Source organism: Falco cherrug, chromosome 5 (genome assembly GCF_023634085.1).
Source record: "Falco cherrug isolate bFalChe1 chromosome 5, bFalChe1.pri, whole genome shotgun sequence".
NCBI classification, from domain to species: Eukaryota; Metazoa; Chordata; class Aves; order Falconiformes; family Falconidae; genus Falco; species Falco cherrug.
Genome location: NC_073701.1, coordinates 36,225,993 through 36,248,369, shown reverse-complemented (window position 1 = coordinate 36,248,369; position 22,377 = coordinate 36,225,993). Strand labels below are relative to the sequence as shown.

General features: G+C 41.2%; 1 protein-coding gene across 1 annotated transcript; it reads left to right on the top strand.

The window, feature by feature from the left end:
- On the top strand, nucleotides 1-20,557 carry SLC25A17 (solute carrier family 25 member 17). The gene is made up of 9 exons (XM_055712115.1): nucleotides 1-178; nucleotides 5,181-5,241; nucleotides 6,278-6,344; nucleotides 9,717-9,868; nucleotides 12,266-12,382; nucleotides 13,079-13,224; nucleotides 15,134-15,229; nucleotides 19,431-19,513; nucleotides 19,968-20,557. The coding sequence occupies exons 1-9, from the start codon at nucleotides 29-31 to the stop codon at nucleotides 20,113-20,115; spliced, it is 1,020 nt and encodes a 339-aa protein (XP_055568090.1). The 5' UTR covers nucleotides 1-28; the 3' UTR covers nucleotides 20,116-20,557.
- Nucleotides 20,558-22,377: the final 1,820 nt, after the last annotated feature.

Genomic DNA, 22,377 nt, shown 5'->3' with positions numbered 1-22,377 from the left:
GCCACGTGACGGCGGCGGGGCGGGCGCCATGGCGCGAGTGGGGCCGGCGGTGGGCAGCCCGGGTCCGGCCGGTGCCGCGGTGCCACCGGTCCGGCTGGCGGCGGAGCCCGCGAGAGCCGCGGCCATGTCTTCCGTCGCCTCCTACGAGAGCCTGGTGCACGCCGTGTCCGGGGCTGTGGTGAGCCAGGCGCCGCGGCGCCGTTGGGGGAGGGGGCGCTTCCTCGGGGCCGCCGCGGGCGCTGCCGCGGGCGGGGCGTCTGGCGGGCGGGGGGCGCGGGCCGCTTCAGCTGTCAGACGGGGGGGCCGCGCCTGAGGGGGCGGCGGTGGCGGGGCCGTGGGGCGGGGGCCTGGAGCGGGGCGGCGGGGCCCTGCGGGGGGCGGCCAGGCCCTTGGCGGCCCGAGGGGGGCGTTGGGGGCCGGGGCTCCCTGGCACCGAGCCGCAGCCCCGCCACCCCGCCCCCCGCCCCCGCGGGCAGCCCCGGTCCGCATCCCACCGGCTTGGATGTGGGGTTTGATGAGCCTGGAGGCTGGCTCTGCCCGGAGCGGCGGGAGCCCCCTGGGAGCCGCAGGTGTGCGCCCCTGGAAAGCGACCTGCGGGCCTGTGAAGTTGGGCGTCCGAGGAACTACGAAATGTTAAGCGTGCCACAAGTGAAGGCAGAGGGGCAACGCTTCAGCAGTGTAACAGCTGTACTAAGCATCCACGTTAGGCGTTTGTCTCATAAACACTTGAGGTGAAGGGTGAGGCAACGAATCGGTGTTAATCAAAACATAAAGCAAGCACCGTGCAGCTAGAGGAGGCTTGTCTAGGTTATCGAATTAGATTTTTCATGTTATGCTTGTAAATTAAAAAGCGGTGTTTAGCTTCTGTAGTTTTCCTAGGATGCCTGGCCCTTCAGTGAATGAGTGCTAGCTCTGTAAATAGCACATCAGCCTTGTGCTTCCAGCAGATGAAGAGTTGTAGCACCATGGAGCACGCTGGACCAGGTGTACTGGTGGATTTCAAGCAAGCTGATGTGGCTCTAGTCCTGGGCTGTTCCAGACTGGCAAGAATTCCTAAATGTGCCTTTTAGTAATTGCTGATCTACTGTTCTGGCAAAACTTCCCGTTCTAATTTGAGTCCTTAAAAGAACTCACAATGTCTTCTCTAGGGTGACAGTCACTGTATGTTACTGAACAATAAAGGCTGATTCTAAAAGGAAAAAAAGACACTAAAGGGTGTTTTGTCTTTATGATAAATAAACATGGGATTATTGTCTGCTCTTCAAAGTTTTAAATCTGCTTATTTTAGCATCAAGGCAATGGGGATTTTGTTTCCACTTCCGAGAAATTGAACTCTCTCAAATGATCTCATTATTGAGATACTGCTTATTCTCATTTTACTTGCTTGTACAGAAGTTTCTAGCCCTCACTGTTAGCTTCTTACTCTCATATACTCTCACTATAATTGGGCTGTGCTCCCAAACAAGGTTTGTGGTATGAACCGAGGTTATAAATTCAGCCGTAAACCTTTAAAACATGTAATGAAAAGGCATCTCAAGTCTCTTGGTGGTGGTAATTAAGTTAATAGAAATTCCCTATTGTATTTGAAGATGCTTATAGATCTCAGCAGTGATGCTGCTATGAAGGAAGACAGAACATTTTGGAGCTATTGGACTTCTGTACCGGCATGACTTCCACTTGTCGCTAATATTCATCTAAAATTTAAAGCTGTGGAGCAAGAATTTTTGCATAAAACAAGGTGGCTTTTTTCTTTTTATTTTACTGCCTTGTGTTGGAAACCTTGACTTCTATTTTTTTTCGTTATAGTAAAGATGTTCTCGTTGATGTAAAGATTTCTGTTTGCTGCTGTAATGTATACATTTTGGAACTTTTGACGTGGGTACTGACTGTTCTCATACTGTCTCACCATTTGTCTAAATTATTATGAAATGTGCTGATGTGTGGATGTGATGCAAGAATTTTAAAAAAGCAAGCAACCCACAGAACTGTGCTGAGGTAATGAGTCAGAAGAACATGTCAGATCACAACATGGTAATTTTTATTTCTGTTCTAATATGTTCAGAGTTCATATATCTTCTAGGCTACCTCATCAGACCTGAGGCAAATGAGTTGTTTAGTGAGCAGCAAAGAAATTGATGCTTGATTTCCTGCGAACTTTAATTGAATTACATAAATTTTCTCGAACTCTGTATGTAGCCATAAAGGAACTCTCCTGTTACAGAAGCAGCAAGAATGAGAATTTTATAGGAGTGTTATGGCAGTAGTCAAGCTGCTTTGCTTGACTCCGAGTGTTGGCTGACGACATATTTTTTTTTTATTCTTTTAATATTTTAAATTATTATTCTTAGCTGTGGTCCTGCATGCCTCCTCTTGGCAGCAGTCACCTTGGGCCCTTTGTTCTGGCCACTTACTGCCACCTGTTGGCTACTGCACAGTTGTTTATGTGGTGCTGCGGTTGATCAGGGAACTGATCTGACTGAAGTAGCCCAGTGGAAAAACTTTTTTTTTCAGCCACACTAGTTTCTTTGTCTGCATCATTGTGTAGGTGCCCAAAAAGTTATGCCACCAGAACGGAGGAGGCAGGGATGCAAATACAGTTGACCGAGAGCTGGGATTGCATAAACCAGTTTGTACCTGTGCTAGTGATTATTCAGTGATAGTGTGACTTAACTCAGCAAACTGCTGAGGTCCAGCACTGACGGGAAGGTGGTGGGAAGGCAGACAGTGAAGCCTCACCCTTTCAACCATACAGGTTTATACATGTCAGCATATGTTCCTCCAATCGGTAGCATGAGTTTCTTGCTCTGCTGGTCTCACGTGCAATTCAGTAAGGAATCTGAGCCCATCTTAAGCTTTTTCTTTTGCTGGGGAAAGGGCTGGTCCTGCTCATCCCTCTCCTTTCCCTTCCATCCTTGAAATCCTGTCTCCTCCATATGATGCTTCTGTCAGTCACATTGCCACATAGTTGAGTTGCTCCGTTCATAAACGCAGGAGAAAAGTAACTCTGCTTTTCTGAGTTTATTTTCTTCAATTTAGCAAAAAGAGGGGAGAAGGAGGGTACAAATCATCTTTTATTGGTGGTAATCTGTTAGATCAGCTGAGTTATCTTATGATATTCTGTTGAGCTATAGCTTCACATGTTTTAAGCCAGTTCGAGCCTGTAAGGTTCGTTGTGTGGGAATGATTCAAAGCTGTGTCAGGGGCGGTTCAGACTTCATATTAAGAAGTATTTCTTTACTGAGAGTATTCAAACATTGGAACAGGCTGCCTGGAGAAGTGGTTGATGCCCCATCCCCTGTTGGTGTTTAAGAGCCATTTGGACAATGCCCTTAAAAATACTCTTTAACTTTTGGTCGGCCCTGGAGTTGTCAGGCAGTTAGACTAGATGATCATTGTAGGTCCAACTGAAATACTCCCTTCTGTACTTTGTGCCCACCCATTTTTCCTGTGTGCCACTACCCCAACAATTTCTCCATTTCCATATTCTGATTTTGCATGCAAATGTGTGTGTTGCTGTATGGTGGGTTACACTGAGAGTAGGTTTCAGGATAAATCTCGCTTTGGGAGGGTGGAAGCAGGATAAATGGGGCAAGGGAAGGCTGGAAGTTGTAATGACTGCAGTCTCATGGCTGTTTTTTGTGTAGGTGTGTCTTAACTTCTGAGGTTGGCTTCAGAGTTGCCGTAATGCAGCTGATATTAGGAGGTATATTTTGGCTCTTTCTGGCACTTTTTTTTTGTGCTGGCACTAGCATTCTAACAAGTGTATTCTTTGCGAATTTTTAGTTAGATGGGTTCATTAATCATACTTGCTCTCCAGCTGCGTACACAGTAAGTACTGAGAATGAGCAGACACAGGGCAAGTACACAGGAGAGCAGAACCAACCCTTCTGGCTAGAGGCCAAATTAAATGGCTTGCAATAACCAGGTAGTTCTGGCCAAGTGTTTCCTTTCATTTGCCACCTGGTGTTACAAAAACTGGAGAAACTTAGGTCTTGTTAAGACTTCAACCAAGTCTTAGTGAGGAAACACCACCTGAAAAATAATCCTCTGTTGCTGGTAGTAGACATAGGTCCAAGTAGCCTGCTCAGGAGATGGAGTGTTTCCAGAGGCAAAGCTTGCTTAAATGCAAGGCGTAACATAGCTCCAGAAAAGTTACACCACGCAGTACGCTTTAAACACAGTGCTTGTGTGGCTTGCTGTATCCCAGACCTTGCCACTGTTTGAACAGTTTGCATGGCTCCTAACGGAAGAGGGCCACAGCTTTAGCAGCCACTTAATGCATCTAATACTACTGTATTTAATACTGTTGTAGAGTGTTAACAGGTTTACACCAAGCCTGGGTCGTTCTGAGTTGGGTATCTTTTCGAAAAGCTGTGCAGTATCAGTGCTAGAGTACTAAAGAATGGAGAAGCTGAATGATGGTGGAGGGGGCGGGGGAACAGCTTCTTGTAGGGAAGATAAGGGCATTTGCAAATACATTATTTAGCCCTGCTGTAAAGGAGAGTGGCTGCTGGCTTTTCTATTTAGAGGCTTTAATGGTTGCATTGCACAGGAAGTGAAGAGGGTGTTGGATTTACAAGTGAATCTGGTGACATCTAGGTCATGATTTAATTCATTGTATGTAATTCATACCACAGAGGGTGTCTGGTAGGCAGGTCTTTGTTGTCTAAATTGGTATTTAGTGTAATGCTAGATTAAGTCCTGGAAGATGTGTGCTGCCAGGTTTTTTTTAATGAAGAAGAGTTTCTGGTTTTTTTCTGAAGTCAGAACAAGGTTATTATGACACAAGCAACCATTGTGTTACAGTTGTCTTATTTTGTTGTGGTTTTTAAAGTAGAAATTGGGTATTGAGGCTAATGGGAGTTAGGGCAAGTGCAGTGTGTTTGTCTCCTGATGCACAGTTTATCAGCTCTCAGACCTCAAAAACTTTCTCTTTGGGCAAAAAGCTTCTAATGGTTTTAATTTGAGCTTGATTAATACAAAAGAAAAAAAGAATCTTGTTTGTAAGCATGAGACCAAAACCCACTTGAAATAGGTATTGCTACGTATGGAGTCTATCCCCTTTTTAAACTTACTCAGTAGACTGGTTTCTGGGTGAGAAGTGAAGGGCTACAAAGAGTCTGGCCGGCATCTGTACAAGCAACTGATACATTATATAGCCAGTTTATTTTGTTTTGCAGGGCAGTGTGACTGCAATGACTGTGTTTTTTCCTTTGGATACAGCTAGGCTTAGACTTCAGGGTAAGTGTCAAACTCTAGTTTCTTTTTATGATGTTGTTTCTGTTCATCTTGGCTTGGGTGGTTGTAGGGGGGCCTATCTTGCATGAAAGAGAATCTTACCTGTGTAACACTCACAGCATTTAATCACTTAACACCATTTTTCCAGCTGAAGGCCTTTGCAAAGTATTGGGCAACCTTTTAATTGCCTGAAGAGACTGTGATCTGTGGCCAGATATGGCTTTTAAGTGGTTATCTAAGACCAAAAAGAAAAATAAAGATGTGAGATTACACAGGATGACGTTTATGTGGTGGTGTTGCTTTTGGCTGTTGAGAACACTTCAAAATGCAGGGGCAGCATCGTGAAAAACTGGTCTAGAATTATTCCTGAGAATGGTTTAAAGGGAAAAGTCAGGGTTAGAACTGGCAATAGGAGCATCCAGTGTTTTGAAAAAATGCATCTGGGTATGAATTTTGTTTTTTAAAGCTCTATCTTCTAATCAAAAGTCACAGAATCACCAAGCATTTTAGTGCTGTGACTAAACCACTATTTAGAACTAGAGGGAGATCATCAGCCAAGAAATACACGGTTGAGAAATGAGCACCCTATTGCTGTTAAGCATTTTTCAGTGTAGGAGGAGACAGTGTTTTGCTAAGGCTCAGCTGTTTGCAGATCAGCTGTAGGAGATTGGTGGTGTTAGTCTGGGGTCCAAGGAATGATTTTGAGAACAGTTAGGCAGGCCCAATTCTAGTTCCTCACCTAAGGGGAACCTAGCTTTGGTTCCTGTCACAACTATTAGGTTAGGAGTTGGTAACTACAGATACTCTGGTGCACATCAAAACTTGCTAGTCTGAGTAAGAACAAAAAAAAGGAATTGGCCTTACCTAGCATATGAAAATAAGGAGATGCTTTCAGCAGTTGCTGCAGAAGTGGGAAATGTCTGTGCTTTATGAGGAAGAAGAAATGTGCAGGGGGTATGTTCAGATGGGAAAGATAAGGACTTGAAAATGAGTGCTAAAAATTGGAATAATCTAGAAGTTTGATTCTTTTGTTTTCCAGTTGATGAGAAGCGGAAGTCTAAGACAACGCCGGCAGTCCTATTGGAAATAATCAAAGAAGAAGGCCTGTGAGTAGACACATTTTTTCTGTTTGTCTTCATGTAGACAAGCCATAAGACTAACTTGAATTTGCTTTTAAAGTGGAATAGTTAGCCGGTATCTCTGTGGACAGGTTTTTATTCTAATTAAAATGTCTCCATCTAAGTGTGATATGATTTGCATAATCTTACATGTTCGTCTTTAGCTAATTTGGATTAACTTTCTTGAGCACCTTACACAATTCTGTTCAGTGATGTAACTGTGCCTCCTCACAAATGCAGGTTTGTACACAAATGTACCTTCATGTACCTATCTGATAAACCAGCTTTGTCTGCCTGGATTCTTGGGTGTGTCCATTTCTCCTAACAAGATGAAACTCTTGGGCAGCAAAGCCAATTTCAACAGGAGAATTGAGACATGTTTCCCTGTTGGCAATTTTTTCTCCTCCAAGGCATGTGGAAGTAGACAAATGAGTCTTTATGCTGGTGAGATTCAAGACCCATCTAAAAGCGATGCTGTGCTTTAGTATTTGCCACGCAGGCTGAGCTGCCTGGGAAAAACGCTTCTACGTGTGTCCTTGTTACAAGTATTTTCCTAAGTGAATCCCTGGAACTCAAGTAGACCAGAGCTTCCAGGATACTGAAGCTGACAAAAGTTTAGCTTGACCAATAATGTTTTTGCCACCTTTGAACTTGAGCGGTTCGCAGTTGTATGCATGAGCGTTTTTCAGTCGGTTGGTGATCTCTTTTGTTCACATTCCTGCATTACTTTTGCCACATGAGGGTAGCAAGTCAACTTTAAATTAAAAAAAAAAAAAAAAAGGAAAGGAAAAAATGAAAAAGAAAAATTAAGGGAAGTGGAGAGACTGCAAAAGCAGTCCTCCAACTTTTCCTGTGCAACAGAAAAATCAGTAATCCTGGCAAGAGGGGAACATTGTATCTTCCAGAGGTGTTGGGAAGGCCTAGTTAAGCAATGATACTAGTTTTAGAGATGTTTCTGGAATAACAAAAATCCCCCAAACAACAGCAAGTCTGAAATGGGATGTGAGATCATAAACATCTTGTTCATATTAGTCTGCAGAGTCTTGTCTCATATTACACTTTTGTGCGACTGCTTTTCTCATCTAGTTACAGCAAATAGGTTTAGCTAATGGACTTTTGTAGAAAGTTTTGCTTTCTTCCCTGTGCTTTCATCCTTACTGAATTCTTCTCAAGGTTGCAGTTTGGAACACAAACTTAGGTTTTATTTGTGTGCAGAAGTATTTGTATGTGAATTATGGATGTTAGCCCTGACAGCTTGAGTCATTAAAATAAACTCATATTTTTTTTGTCTTGGTTTCATGTTTTGTACTGTAAGATACTTCATTTGAAGATCATTAGAAGTTGTTCTTAATAAATGAATCAAACAAAACTAACTCTCAGTTAGAGGATATGGTACACTTTCTTTCTGCCTTTCTTTTCCAGCACAGAAGAGATAGGTGATGCAAAAACTGTTCTAATTCTACTAATGACTAACTGTATAGTCAGTTAAATTGTAATTTTAACTGTATAATTAGCTAAGCCTGTAACTTCAGAAGCGGTCTTAATAATGTGGTATATTGCCAGCTACATGGAAGGGGGAAGCACTTGATGCATCAGAAATGAAAAACTAGCATTTACATCATAAGAACGGTCAGATGCTCTGTTTACCAGCCTTGCATCTTTTACGGTCATCTTGGGAATCCTTATATTCTGCGTATTCCCAATATGTTAATGAATGCTAAAATGCCTCCATGATTGCTGCTGGTCATTGAGGAGATTTCTTGGGCTGTTAACATGATACCAGTTCTCTGCCTGTCCTGTGCAGCTTCAGTGGAGGTATGTATCATTATCGGGGATTTAGAGCAGCTGTTGAGGTGTCCTTGTTTTACAGGCTTATCAGGCCTGTCAGAGAAGGGAGCTTTGTTAGTCAGCTGTTACAAAATTATTCTTAAATCAAGATAGATTTAGATGATACATAAACAATGACAGTTATTCACAACACCTGAAAAATAAGATAGCTGTGAATCATAAGGGAGTATTCACTTTTTCATCTGTGTTTAATCTAATTAAATTTAAATAGGTAATTTCTTTTTCTCACTTACCTGACTGACTTGCTCTAAACTTTACTGTGAAACATTTATTAGAAATTCTTCTCACCTGCATATCTCATGCCCCAGGTTGCATCCTTTGGAAAACTTTCCATGGTGGAGTATATTAACTTCAGTATCTAGTCTTCCATTTTTAAATTTTATGTGAGAATTCAGACACTTTTTTGTCTTCATTACTCTAGGTTGTCTTTTTTTTTTTTTAATTTTGTATTGAGGAAGTAGTTGGTCTGTAATTTTTTCCCAGCTGTGTTAAGCATCGCTTTCTTTCCTTGGAGATGTGAGCATCTCTTTACTGGGGTGTTGTCTTTTGTATTGGACTGACAATTCCATTTCTCAACAAAGATGAGAATTTTCCCCATGCCTTGGTATGTTTTAGTATATGGTTTGAATTGGTTGTACCAGTCTATATCTTCATGTTGATACCACAAACATGTATTCATCGCCTGGATGTTTGTAGTTCACTGCTGGCTGTTGGAAGAGAGCAAATACAGTGGTAGTACTCACTTCTGGAGCGAGTGAGCCCCAAGCTTCTCACTGTAAATATATTGTACCTCTGCAGCTCCTTTTCAATGGAATTATTCTTGATGACAGAATAACAGAATGTTTAGGGTTCTAAGGGACCTCTGGAGATTATCCAGTCCAACCTCCTGCTAAAACAAGTTCACCTAGAGCAGGTTGCACAGGATTGTGTCCAGGTGGCTTTTGAATGTTTCCTGAGAAGGAGACTCCACAACCCCTCTGGGCAGCCTGTTCCAGTGCTCTGTCACCCTTGAAGTGAAGAAGTTTTTCCTCATACTTACGTGAAACTTCTTGTGTTTCCATTTGTGCCCATTGTCCCTTGTCCTGTCACTGGGCACCACCGAAGAGTCTGGTCCCATCCTCTTGATGCTCACCCTTAAGAGATTTCTATACATTGCTAAGATCCCCTCTCAGTCTTCTCCATGCTGACCAGGCCCAGCCCTCTCAGCCTTTCCTCATCAGAGATGCTCAGTCCCCTCGTAACCTTTGTAGCCCTCTGCTGGACCCTCTCCAGTAGTTCTATAGTAGTTTATATATATAGTAGTTACTATAATTTAGAAATTTAAGCACTCATTTTTTTTAATGGTACAGTCAGGAGTTTTGTATGGCTTGTTACCATTAATGATCAAGACATATCTAGTTAGTATTGCATGTAGTATACAGTATTGTATCTCTGGGACCCTCCACCAACATGTAAAATCAACCAGATCACATACTTTGCTGATCCTCACCGTGACTTTTTCTTCTCCATTAGGTTGGCACCATATCGAGGATGGTTCCCTGTTATCTCCAGTCTTTGCTGCTCCAATTTTGTTTATTTTTATACGTTTAATAGTCTTAAAGCTCTTTGGGTCAAAGGTCAGCATTCAACCACTGGAAAAGACTTGGTTCTTGGGGTTGTTGCAGGTAATACTTAAAAATCCCAGTTTCCTCAAAAATGTATTTTTAGTATATTCTATGTATTGTTTTTCTTTATGAAGTCCACTGGAGATCACACTGAGTACTTACTCATCCTGCTGTGTGCAGACCTGCTTCACTGTGCAGCTCTGATTGCTCTTCTGTGTCCTCCCCACCTCATAAGTAGGTGCATAAACTGTTCCTGTTGTGAATTCTAGCACAAAGCACAGTGCTGTTTCAGTCTAGTATTTTACTTGTGTCTGATGTGTTGTTTACTCTGGTATCTAAGCATCGTTGTTTTGATGTTGAAGACAAGTGGCAGGGAGAGGTGGTAGTGTTTTTCAGAGGAAAAGGTATATACCAGATCTGAAATATTTTCAATTACGATAATTAAGAGTTCTTAATGTAAGCATTTGGGTGTCAGTTCTCAGACTTGTTTTTGAGTTGTTACCTGAAAGCGACAGCAAGTCCCTAGACATAGGGAGGTCCAGTGGGGCCTTTAACATGGATGCTACGGTGGCTTCTTTGAAGGGATGATGACATTACTGGCTTTTCTAACAAATCCAATTTGAAACATTATCATGGTGTGCCTCTGTTTGCAAGTAATGCCTTGTGAGAATAAGTGCTTATGTAACCACACCGAAACAAGCTGATTTTTAAAAAACCTGCAAAAAAGGCCTGTGAATTTTTTGGGGGAGGGCAGGGGATGGTGGTGGGTAGGGGAGGGCTTTTTAAATTTATTTACTATTTGCTATTTTATTTATTTACTTCTTTGGACTTTCAGTGTAGGCACAATGAATGGCTGAGTAGTTCGGGGAACGTAAGGAAGGAAATTCTTAAAGTGGCTTTATCACTGTGGGTAAAATATTATATTCTGGAGCACCGGCTGCAGCAATTAGGGTAACAGCTCGTCAGTTAAATGACTAGCTCTTCTTCAATGCCAGTAGTTTATATCCTTATAATGGAATAATACCTGGTGTAAATTGAAAAATTCTACTTAACGTGTTTACTGATACTCCCTACCTATCTCTCATTCCTACTACTGGTAGCAAATACAGGTTGGAAAAATACATTAAAAAAACCAGCACCTTTCCAGTCTGCAAAATAAAGTTTTATGACTTCCCTTAACCGAGTCTGGGTGAAAAATTACAAGTAAACTGTGCTGTAGCCTGTTACTTCTTAATGCAATCATATTGACTTTGGCTAAGAGAGGTTAATGTGACTTGCCTTCTCTAGTGCTTGATTTTGCTCGTAACTTCTTTGAAGAGCTGACTGTAGTCCTTATGAAGGATACTGTATTAAAGGAAAAGAAAAAGGCACAGTGTAGGTAGTAGGTTTCACCTTTTTCAGATTTACTGTTCTTCCTGGTGATATAGTGTGTCCATCTCAATATAATGGAATGATTCAGTCTGTCACTCAGACTTCTTCCAAAGCAACTGAAGCAGAATCAGTTGCTAATTTTTGTGATGCAGAAATATTAATAAGAAAGGTCAGAAGCTTGTTTTAACATAGTTAATTCAATGTGACTGCCTTGGTCATTACTGAACAGGAGAGACGTATACCAAGTGATTGCAAAGATAATGTCACTTAATTCTCCCTGTTAATTAAGAACTGTATTTTGCAATACCTCTTTGTTGCAGCCTTATGTATGCTTATCGGTTTCTTTTCCTCCATCTTAATTTGTGATACTCAATTTCCAAGCTTTATGTTGGGGTTTGTTATTGTGTGTAATCTCTTGCCACTTCTAAGCCTTACTTAAAATACTTGCAGAATCCTGTGTTTTCCACTGTAAGTGTACTTAGTGAATCTAAAAGCTCGATATTCTCATTCTTTTGGCAGTGTAGGAGCTCTGTTCTGGTAATCAAGCTGTATGCATTTATCTGTTTTGATCTCTCCATATAAAATAATCCTTCTAACCTTATTACTCTGTGTTTCTTTCTGAAAGTAGGCAGGCAGCAAGTCATCACGGAGTGAAGTAGGGCATGAAAAAGTAGAGTATCTTGTGCTCCAGTGTGGTGTAGTATGCAGCAAAGTAACAAGTTCACTTAAGATTCCTTCAACATGTTCATATTTAGTGTGTTTTGTTGTTTGGGGTGCTTTTTCTGGTTTGGTTTGTGGTCTTTTTTTTTTTTTTTTTTTTTTTAGTTTTGGAGAGGGTAGCAGAAATGTCTTGCCACTGCATGCAGTCTGCTGACGACAAATTCATGGTGGTGCTGTGGGGGGAATATGTGAAGCAGCTCATTACAAATGACCTGTTTACTTTTCCCATATACTGTGTTAATTTTTTCCCCTCTTCCTACCAGTAATTTCTTTAGTGTGTGAATTGGGGTAAAAGGGGATAAAAAAAAAAGTTTGACGTAATCTTCTGGCTTTTGCTGATTTTCTGTGTGCTGGGTTTTGTATTAGGTGTAGTGAATGTACTCTTGACCACTCCTCTTTGGGTAGTGAACACACGCCTGAAGCTGCAGGGAGCAAAGTTTAGAAATGAAGACATTGTACCAACCAATTATAAAGGTATAATAGGTAAGTACCTATTGTTGTCTTCAACCGAAGAGAAGTTTGTTAAATGAAACATTTCAAGGACTGTGAAGTTTGAAGACTTTTATTCATGTAACCTATTTCACCCTGGAATCTCTGTGCTTCCCCATCACTTTGCAGTCACTGAGTTTTATAGGAAACTGGACATGGCCATTTCTGGTGGTAATTAAGAATTTATAATATGCACACCTGTAACTGCAATACCTTTTGCCAAGGCAGGTATCTTACCATACAAATACTGGAGTGATAGTGAGCCCAGTGAGGTGGTAGCTGGGAGTCTGCGTTTAGACAGGCAGTCTGCAAATTAAACTTCACTCACCTTAATATTTAATTGCCTACATGTTCAGGCTGTCTTCCTTTTGAAAAGAAGTAAATAAGTATTGTTGTTTTGAAGGTTTAAAAGACCTTAATCTTAATGCTGAGCTTGTACTAAAAAGAGCAGGAGTCTGCAGATGATAAGCTCTGTTTGCATTAATGGTGATGTGAGCAAGAACCTCCTTTGTCACTATTTTTGCATCAACTTCCAGATTAGAATGGAAGATAAGAAGTCATATAAATGACTGCAGTGGATTTTTATACACTTTGACTATATTAGGCTTCAGGTGTAACTTTTCTTACCTTTTACAGTCAGAATGTTGTACTCATTATTTTATGTGTTGCGTGTCCCCCCTTTCTTCTCAGATGCCTTTCATCAGATAATACGAGATGAAGGAGTCTTAGCGTTATGGAATGGTACTTTCCCCTCCTTGTTGCTGGTCTTCAATCCTGCCATACAGTTCATGTTTTATGAAGGCTTTAAACGGAAGCTTTTGAAAAAGCAGCTGCAAGTGAGTGTGTTTTGAGGCCAGGTGGTGGATATGCTCTGTTATAAGACGGCTCTGACATGCATTACTTGGAGCAAATTCAGAAATGTACACATGGGTTCGGTTCTTGTATTTTTGAGGGTATTTTTTGAGTTAGTATATCTTCTAAAAACGATCCATCATCGTGAAGTGAGATGCGAATCTTTCACATCCTTAGGAAGGATATTCCTGTGATGAATTCCTCCTCTTGTAAAAATAAAACTGCACCTCTTGTCCACGGTCTGGATTTAAAGTAGAGATTTTAAATTCTAACATATCTGTTTTGTAAATATGTACATTACAGACTGTTTTGAAGTCACCTCTTAACCCTTTCCCCAGTAAATGAAGTATATTGAGCCTTTGAAGTATGACAGAATTGTTCTGGTCCCTGTCATTTCAATAACACTTTTTTCCTGAAGCCCTCTGTTTTTAAGTATCCTTTTTCCAAAGATGGACACTAGAATTGAACACAGCATTGCAACCATACCTTCTGATTATCTAGAGGCAGAGTCGCTTTTCTGTCTCAGCTTTATAGTCTTTTTTCTTTGTCCTTTTTCTCTATATCAGATACGCATCTCACCTGAACGTATGTTCCTTTTACGTTCTAGCAGATGGAAAAGTATTTGTGTTACATTTTAGGATAATGTCACAGTAGATGTTTTTTGTGACTTTAGAATGCATTTAGCTGTATTTAGATTTTAGATCATATTCATATGTTACAAAGGCATCTTGTTTTTCCTCAAGACATAGTGAGATTATTTTTACATGAGATTTTGAGTCATAGATGAGGCTTGGGGTTTTCCTACCATCTTTAGGCAATGCTGCAGCTGTAGCACTCTTTATTTGTGTCTGATGGACCTATCCAGTTAACATTACGGACAATACGATTTTTTGAGTGACAAGCTGAACTTCCCTCTGCGTTGTTACTTGCCTGTTGGCTAATTGCTATAGTTACTTCTTGTTTCTTTTAAATTATTTAGTTCTACCTTAAATTAGGGCACGTTTTGTCCATGTTCAGTGGAGAAGGGAAAATACGTTTTTCCCCTAGCAATGGTCATTCTTATTTTGGATAACATTTTTCTTCCTGTTTGATCTTTTCCTGACTGTCTTAAATAGATCAGATTGACTGTCTTAAATAGATCAGATTGACTCTTTTAAGATCTGCATGTTGTCTGCATATTTCTGATTGCAATCAACATATTTTGCAAATTTGGAGCATGTTTTGGTATGGGCACCTTCTCGTTTTCGGTGATTAGTTCACACTGTTAGACTGAGATGCACTGTAATCAGCTTAAGCTGTAACAATGTATTTGGTGCACTGTGGAACATTGTGGGCTTTGAAGGTGAGCATGGGCTCCCAGCAGGTGTTCTTCATTAGTAGGGAACAAGATTTTTAGCCTATGTCATCAAGACTAGAAGTCTGCCTGATAGCGTAGTGATTATGTCTCAGTGTTCATAGAGGGGTGTTCAAGGAGCCTTTCACCATCACCTTTTCATATGTGCTGTGACTTGACAGTTTATATGTTGCAAAAGCTGAAATGCTTATTGATCGGTACATTTAAATGCTACTTCCCTATCTTTTGTCTACTTTTGGTGCTTTACATTGGTCTAGGTGTATGGCTTTATTTCTGCTATGTTTTAGTAACCTACTTGTAGTGAGAAATGCAAAAGCTTGTGAGCAGGTAGAGGTTGCAAATAAACTTTAGTTGTGGGAAAGTAAGCTGGTTAAATTATAACTCTTTAAAATGGGAAGATCCGTAGACTTTGTGAAATCTTTATGCCAAAGATACTTAGATAACCTGGTAGCAGGTACCAGTACAGAATCCCCAGACACCTACAGGTAACTGGTTTGGTACTATGTGGACGTAATATGTTCCTTTATCTTATTGAACAGCTCACATCTTTGGATGCTTTTGTCATTGGTGCAATAGCCAAAGCAGTTGCCACCACCCTCACTTATCCTCTGCAGACAGTACAGTCAATTCTGCGGGTAAGTAATAATTTTATTTCAGGGTAACTGCCTTTCACTTGTTCTGTATAATGCAGGCCTTGTTCCTGTGGCTTGTTTTTCTTTGTGTTAATGAACCCATCATTTTTGGGAGCTCCTTTTGGATGGTGCAGTCATTGATAAGGATGCCTGTCTTTGATCCTGTACTGACAGATTCTGATAGAACTCGGTATTACTGGTGCACATTTGTTTTGAGTAGCTGGTAGGATTGACAACGTAATGCATCAGTACAGCATCTTGCAGAAGCTGATGCACTATGCTGGTTTTAGGCATTACAGAAATGTAGCTTTACTTCTTTAAATATAAATAGAAAACGTGTCAAATGGAAAGTTAAAATTAAATCCTCTAAACCCAACTTGTTTCCAGGGTAATCCAAAGGGTTATTATTTTATTCGGATGATGGCCTGTGCTTGTCAGTAGCCAGAAAGTGATTCATCAGGGCAAACTGAGCTCCCTCATAAATAATATTTTTAATCACTTGCCCAGCCTTGTACACTAATTGTAGTGGTAATGGAAACACTTGCATTTATTCTCAGTTGCAGTTTGTATGTTTGCTGGATAATGTTGCTACCTTCAGTATGTACCAGTGTTGTTGTAATATTGAAGCAAGACAAAGTGGAGGGGGGGCAGGGGAGGAAGAGACCTGGCCCTACATAAGCAAGCATATTGTACTTTAATTTCTGTGCTTTTTAATCTGGTTTTGTAAGTTGTTTCTCGATGGTTTTTATAACAGTTAAATATTAATAAATGTTTCCACAGAAATATAATGCTATTTTCCGAAGTAAGGAGAAGCCCTAACTTACGTTTATGATAAAGCCATTATATATGTTCTAAAACTTCTGTCGATTTGGAGAATTAGTTGAATTACTGAATGTGAACCTTCCATGCTAAGGGAATCGCTTTTCAGGCTTGTCTAATAGAGGACTTTCCTTGTCAATTGTTCATCTGGAAAAACTGATTTTCTTGAAGGCTTTGTAATTATTTTAGTTTTTCTTTACTTAGAGTGAACTAAATGTATTTTGATTCTTGATAGCCTGTAAAAAGATAGTTTGGATGCTCTGTTTCAAACCCAGCAGGACTTGAATCTATTTACTGTGTGGTTACTGCTACCCTGAAAAGACACTAGATAAAACTTTTGTGTCTGCACAGCTTTCTACTTCACCACCCTAATGGTGCACAAAATGACATCTGCGTTGTAGCTGTGTCAGCAACACTGTGGATTAGTCAGCAGTCATCTTTTCTGAGGTTTTCATAACTTTTGATGATCAGCTGAGCTAGTGTCTTCATTCAATGTCTTATCCTGTCTCAACAGCCTGGATGCACCATGGGGGTTAAACTAGTAAGACAGGCTTCTATTTCTAAAGTGACAGATAACAGAAGAATGTTCAAGCAAATTTAGCTTTGTCGGATAAATTGCAACATCAGTCTGTTTTTAATTTGTGATGCACTTTCCGCTGGTCTAAAGGAGAACCGGAAGGAGAGTTGGAGTGCTCTATTTTAGCCTTCGCATTGCACAGGAGTGCAATTTTCATGGGGCTACATCAATGTAACAGCTTCAACACCCATTCCTTTCTGTGGTTGCTATAGAAATGGTTACCGTCTTGTGGCTATCACTTCATGTTTTGTCCGTCTCGTTTTGGCTTTTTGAACAAAATTCTTCTGTCTTTTGGTGACAGTGCCATTCTTTGGGGGGGGGGGGGGGGGGGGAAAGGGCAGCTCTGGTAAGTTGTGCTGCCAGCTTGATGTACTAATCAGCTGCTGCTTGCTGCTTAACTCGGCTGAAGTCACTGAAGCTAGGTCACTGCTGGCTTGCCTGAGCAGTGATGAGTTAGTTGCCTTCCTGCTAGAGCACAGCTAACCATCAGTGTCCTGGTGGTGGTGGGTTTCTTCTCACTGTGGCCCACTGTGAAATAAAATGTATATGTGCTACTTGTTAGTGCCAGTCCATCCTCTCCCTGTGATGATGGGAAATATGAGGACCCTGTCTCTGGTTCTGCGGTCAGTTGGGGTGACTTCTTTTCCTTTGCTCTCTGAAAGAAGTAATAGCCAGAAAACCTGAACGCTTTGGGTGAGAACAGCAGAAACACGCGTCTGTGATACTTGTCCTGTCCGTTCAAACTCGTACTACTTCATAATGGGTTTTCTATCTAAAGCTAGCGTTGTTACATTTGATGAAGTTTTTGTCACTTACACTAAGTGATGTTAAAAAAATATTAATAAAGGTTTAGTATTTTCAGAAATAACATTCTGCATGAAGTATACTTTGTATAGTTGTAGGGGGTTTTGAAACAATTTTAGCAGATTTACACACAAGCTTATACAAGCCCAATATAATTCATATAAACTTACACATCGTAATTAAGTTCTGTCTTCGAAGCAGAAGTACAGGACTCTTCTCTTCAAACGTAAACCTTTAGCAACTAGAACTATTGTTTGAACATTATTAGAGTTCTTAGTAATGAAGTCTCTACACTTTTTGCTTTCAACTTTTTTGCAAAGTGCTCATCTTGCTTCCATATAATCATAGAATAGATTGGGTTGGAAGGGACCAAACAATTATCCTGTGTAATTGATAGTGGTAAGCAGCTTCCAGCCTTGGCATTTGGCATGTCTATCTCCCTTTCAGTCATTAAAAGTACATGGCACTGGTATTACTCATTATGCAGTGAAACTGTTCTTTAGCCTGGGTGTCGGACAAGAGTGGATGAATTGAATTTGCCTCTGGAGAAATAGCAATACTGTGAATGTTCTTAGTGACCCTGGGTGAAAAAGTTCTCTTTTAAAACTCAAGCCTCTTCTCTCTACTATAGAGAATGCTAGTCTCTTTGGGAAATCTGCAGTAATCAGTGAAGTATTGGTGTCCTAGGGAGAAGTGAACTTTTTTTCCCCCTTGATTTTTGTACCTTATTTACGGTACAAAAATAGTCTGATGGTGGAGAAGAGAGGAGAAGGGAGCATCTAATCCTAGTGTAGTTTGGAAGTCTGTGAGTAATCTGGGCAGAGACTGGCATTGTAACTTGGAACCTAGTTAGCAGTTTTTTTGGAGGTGTGCCTGAGTCTTTGACAGTAATCCTTAACATGAATTTATCAGTATAAAATTAGTTAGTTGCTGATGAGAAGATTGTGGATTGTGAGCATGTATTTGCTTAATAAAGGAAGATTTCCAATGGCATTCTGTTGCTGCTGTTTCCATCTGAGTTCTTGAGACATATTGCAAAGGGACCGTGTCATCCTGGCATTTTCTTAGAATTTCTGAACTGCCTAAATCTGCTTGCATGCTCTGCCTGCTGTCCATGGTGATTTCTTACACCTAAGAAGTAGCAGTTGTCTGACTAAGTTCTGGGAGAAACTCATCTATAGGCAGTGGCTGAAGTTCACCTTTCATGGCACAAAAGTGTAACACAGGCTTCAAAAGCTATGTAGCTATGTTGTTATAAATACAAGTGTGGCAGCCCTGGTATATCAGTAATTCATAGTTACAGCTTGCTGACAGTACTATCAACCTGTATCAGGTAAGAGTGTCAATGAACAGTAGAAAAGGAGTTGCTGAAATTGTTAAAGTCTGAGACATAAAATTACAGCGGCAGCTATCATGCCTACTGAAAAACAGGTTGGAAATAAGCAAATGCAGTGAGTAGAAGAGGAGTAGGCCCAGGTAGGTGGATCAAAAATTCTGGGTTCTTCCACAACAGTTCCCATATAAATATTTTGCTCCAAGATCATTGCTGGGCAGATAAATTTTGGGTTCAACTATGCAATCTCAGTGTAATAATGGTTTGCAGATGTATGAGGCTTTGAATTTCTGTTAAATGAAAGCTGAGCAAGCCAGAAAGAACTTGCTTTGAATGTCATGTCCCTACTAAGACTCTGCAAATTATGCTTTTGAGATCTTGAAAACTGTTTCCTCCAGAGCAACCAAAAGAGAGTAGATATGGCTGTGTAACACTTCCTTATAATCCATCTTAAAATCAAAACAAATTATTGTAGCATTTACCTTTTTAATGCTTGCTCTGTAAGGTTCTGTAGTGTGAGCGTTGGCCTCAGTTCTTCACTCATGGCTAGCATAACCTGGAAGATGTTAAAAGAGGTTTAAGATGGGCTTTCCAGATTTTATGTGTATGTTGGCTTTTCTGTCTCACACCATGGGGCAATAGTACAATAAAATGCTCTTCATTTTTTTCAGTTTGGACGCCACAGGTTGAACCCAGAGAACCGAACACTAGGCAGTCTTAGAAATGTTCTTTACCTTCTTCAGCAGAGAGTGAGGTGAGCTTTCAATTTTTCTTTTTTCCCAACTTGATATAGAAGACTTCAGCGTTACTAATATGCTAAAAACGTTGCTGGATCTGACTCTGTTTTTTTGACTGACTTAAACTTGCCATTTGAGTCAACCTGTGTTTTTTGTAATACACTGCAGAATAAGTACACAAAGCCAAATTCTCCTAAATATCTGTACAGTAAATGTTATCAGGGATATCTATGGATACAGGTTCATTCACCTCTTGAAGCAAGTTTCTTGCACAAAAGAGTTAATTTTCTACAGAATTTCCTCTTTAAAATATTAAACATAGCTGGCACTCAAGAGTTAAGAATGAATTTAAGATTCTTAGAGTTGTTATTAACTTGTGATAATCTTATTTGTAGTGTGCCAATTTACTTACAGCAGGCTATTTACACTTGCTTTCTTGGTTTTGTTTTTGGGGTTTTTTTTCCTTCTTAGGCGTTTTGGATTAATGGGACTCTACAAAGGTCTTGAAGCAAAGCTCCTGCAAACAGTCCTTACTGCTGCTCTTATGTTTCTAGTGTATGAGAAACTGACTGCTGCAACCTTCACAGTCATGGGATTAAAGCATTCACACAGACATTGAAAAAGGAACCTATGCCAAAGATTATGGGGTCTAGAAAACACGTTCTGTTTCTGAGACCAGGCTGGGTAACAAAGGGTCCTCACTTTCTGTGTTCCCCTTTCTTTTTAGCCACCTCCATCTCCAATATTTGGAGAAACTTGGCATACACTCTGTAGGACCTGTTGCCATGAATTCAGGGATAGCCCATTCCCTACTTTTCTGTGGACTCTGTGTTAAGAAACAAAACTTGACATGAAATTTCAACTACTATATGACTTGGTTGACTTTCTTTGCAAGAATGAGTATCTCTCACTATGCTTTGTTGTTTTCCCTCAAATCCTCCTCAACTATTTTTCTGTCTTTACCTTCTGTCAGCAGCTGGTGGGGCTTGGGGTGTTATTTCCCTTGACCTGTGTTTATGTCACTTCATATTTGGTTCATTAAAGTAACTCATAAATAACAAGATTTTTTGCATAGTTTTCTTTTAAGTTCAAGTGTGTTTGTGGCACAGAATGATAGGATATTGCCCCAAATATCTGGTGGTGAGATTTCTGAACTGCTAGAATGTACGTTACTGGTGAGTGTAGGCATGCTGCCTTTTTGAACCCACTTACTTTTGAATGCAGATATTGGCCAGATGCAGTGGGTTTGCGTGGCAAGGTTTTGGTTGAGGGGGGAGCTACAGGGGTGGCATCTCTAAGAAGATGCCAGAAGCTTCCCCTGTGTCCAATGGAGCCAATGCCAGCTGGCTCCAAGATGGACCTGCCACTGGCCAAAGGCCGAACTTATCAGTGAAGGAGGTAGGGTCTCTGATAGCATATTAAGGGGGGGGGGGGGTGGAGAGAAAAAAAAAATCTGTGCCAGTGGGAGAGAGGCGTGAGACTGTGAGGGCAGCAACTGCAGATGCCAAGGTCAGTGCGGAAGGAGGGCAGGAGGTGCTCCAGATGCCACAGCAGAGATTCCCCTGCAGCCTGTGGTACAGACCACGGTGAGCAGGCTGTGCCCCTGCAGCCCATGGAGGTCCATGGTGGAGCAGATAGCCACCTGCAGCCTGTGGAGGGCCCCACGCCAGAGCAGGTGGATGCCTGAAGGAGGCTGTGACATGTGGGAAGCCCCTGGTAGAGCAGGTTTCCTGGCAGGACTTGTGGATCTGCCACGGGGAATGCATGCTGAAGCGGTCCATTCTGAAGGACTGCACCCTGTGGGAAGGACCCATGCTGGAGCAGTTTGTGAAGAACTGCAGCCTGTGGGAAGGACTCATGTTGGAGTTCATGGAGAACTGTCTCCTGTGGGAGGGACCCAATGCTGGAGCAGGGGAATGGTGTGAGGAGGAAGGAGCTGCAGAGATAAGGTGTGATGAGCTGGCTGTAACCCCCATTCCCTCTTCCTCTGCGCTGCAAGGAGGGAGAGAAATCGGGAGTTAAGTTAAGCCCGGGAAGAGGGGAGGGGTGGAGGGAAGCTCCTTTTATGGTGGTAAGTTAAACTAATTTCCTCAAGTCGAGTGTTTTGCCCATCACCGTTATTTCTGAGTGATCTCCCTGTCCTTACCCTGACCCTCAAGCCTTTCATTGCATTTTCTCTCCTTTGTCCGGTTGAGGAGGGGAGTGAATAGAGGGGTTTAGGTGGGCACCTGGTGTTCAGCCAGGGTCAAACCACCACAGAGAAACATAACCTCTCGCTTTTTCAAGCCAAGTACCTCAAACTGCTTCAAGAAAGTGGACCTGCTACACAGAAATTGCTGAAGATCTGCGACCCTGTTCCTTGTGAGGATATGTGAATTCACGCCATGTTCTCATGCGGACAGAGAGTGCTACCTTATGCTTCAGACTTGTGTGCCCTCTCAAAAATGTGCTTTAATTATTTTTCCACTGATTTTCCCAGATGCTTTCCTGACCATAAAGGTCCTAACTGTTGTCCCAGTTAATGTAAGTATATATGTTCTTTTTGCATCATTTTGGTCAATAGTCCCAGGTCATAAAATCAAAATAAATCCTGCTGTGTCCACCATTAAGTTTGCAGTAGGATTGTTCTGATGAACAGTTTTATATTTGAAGCGCTGAGAAATTCTATGGCAGTTTAACACCAGGAATGACCGAGAAAAGAATTAAGTGCTGCAGGAAGCATGTTACTGAACTGCTAAATGGCACCCTTTTTTGGGTCTCAGTTGAGTCAATTATAAGTATGAAATTGGAATGCAATTCTGCAGACAATGCAGAATTGTCTCTTGAACAAGAATAAAAACCTTTACACTGCTTCTTTTAAGAGTATTGGGAGTATCTGTAT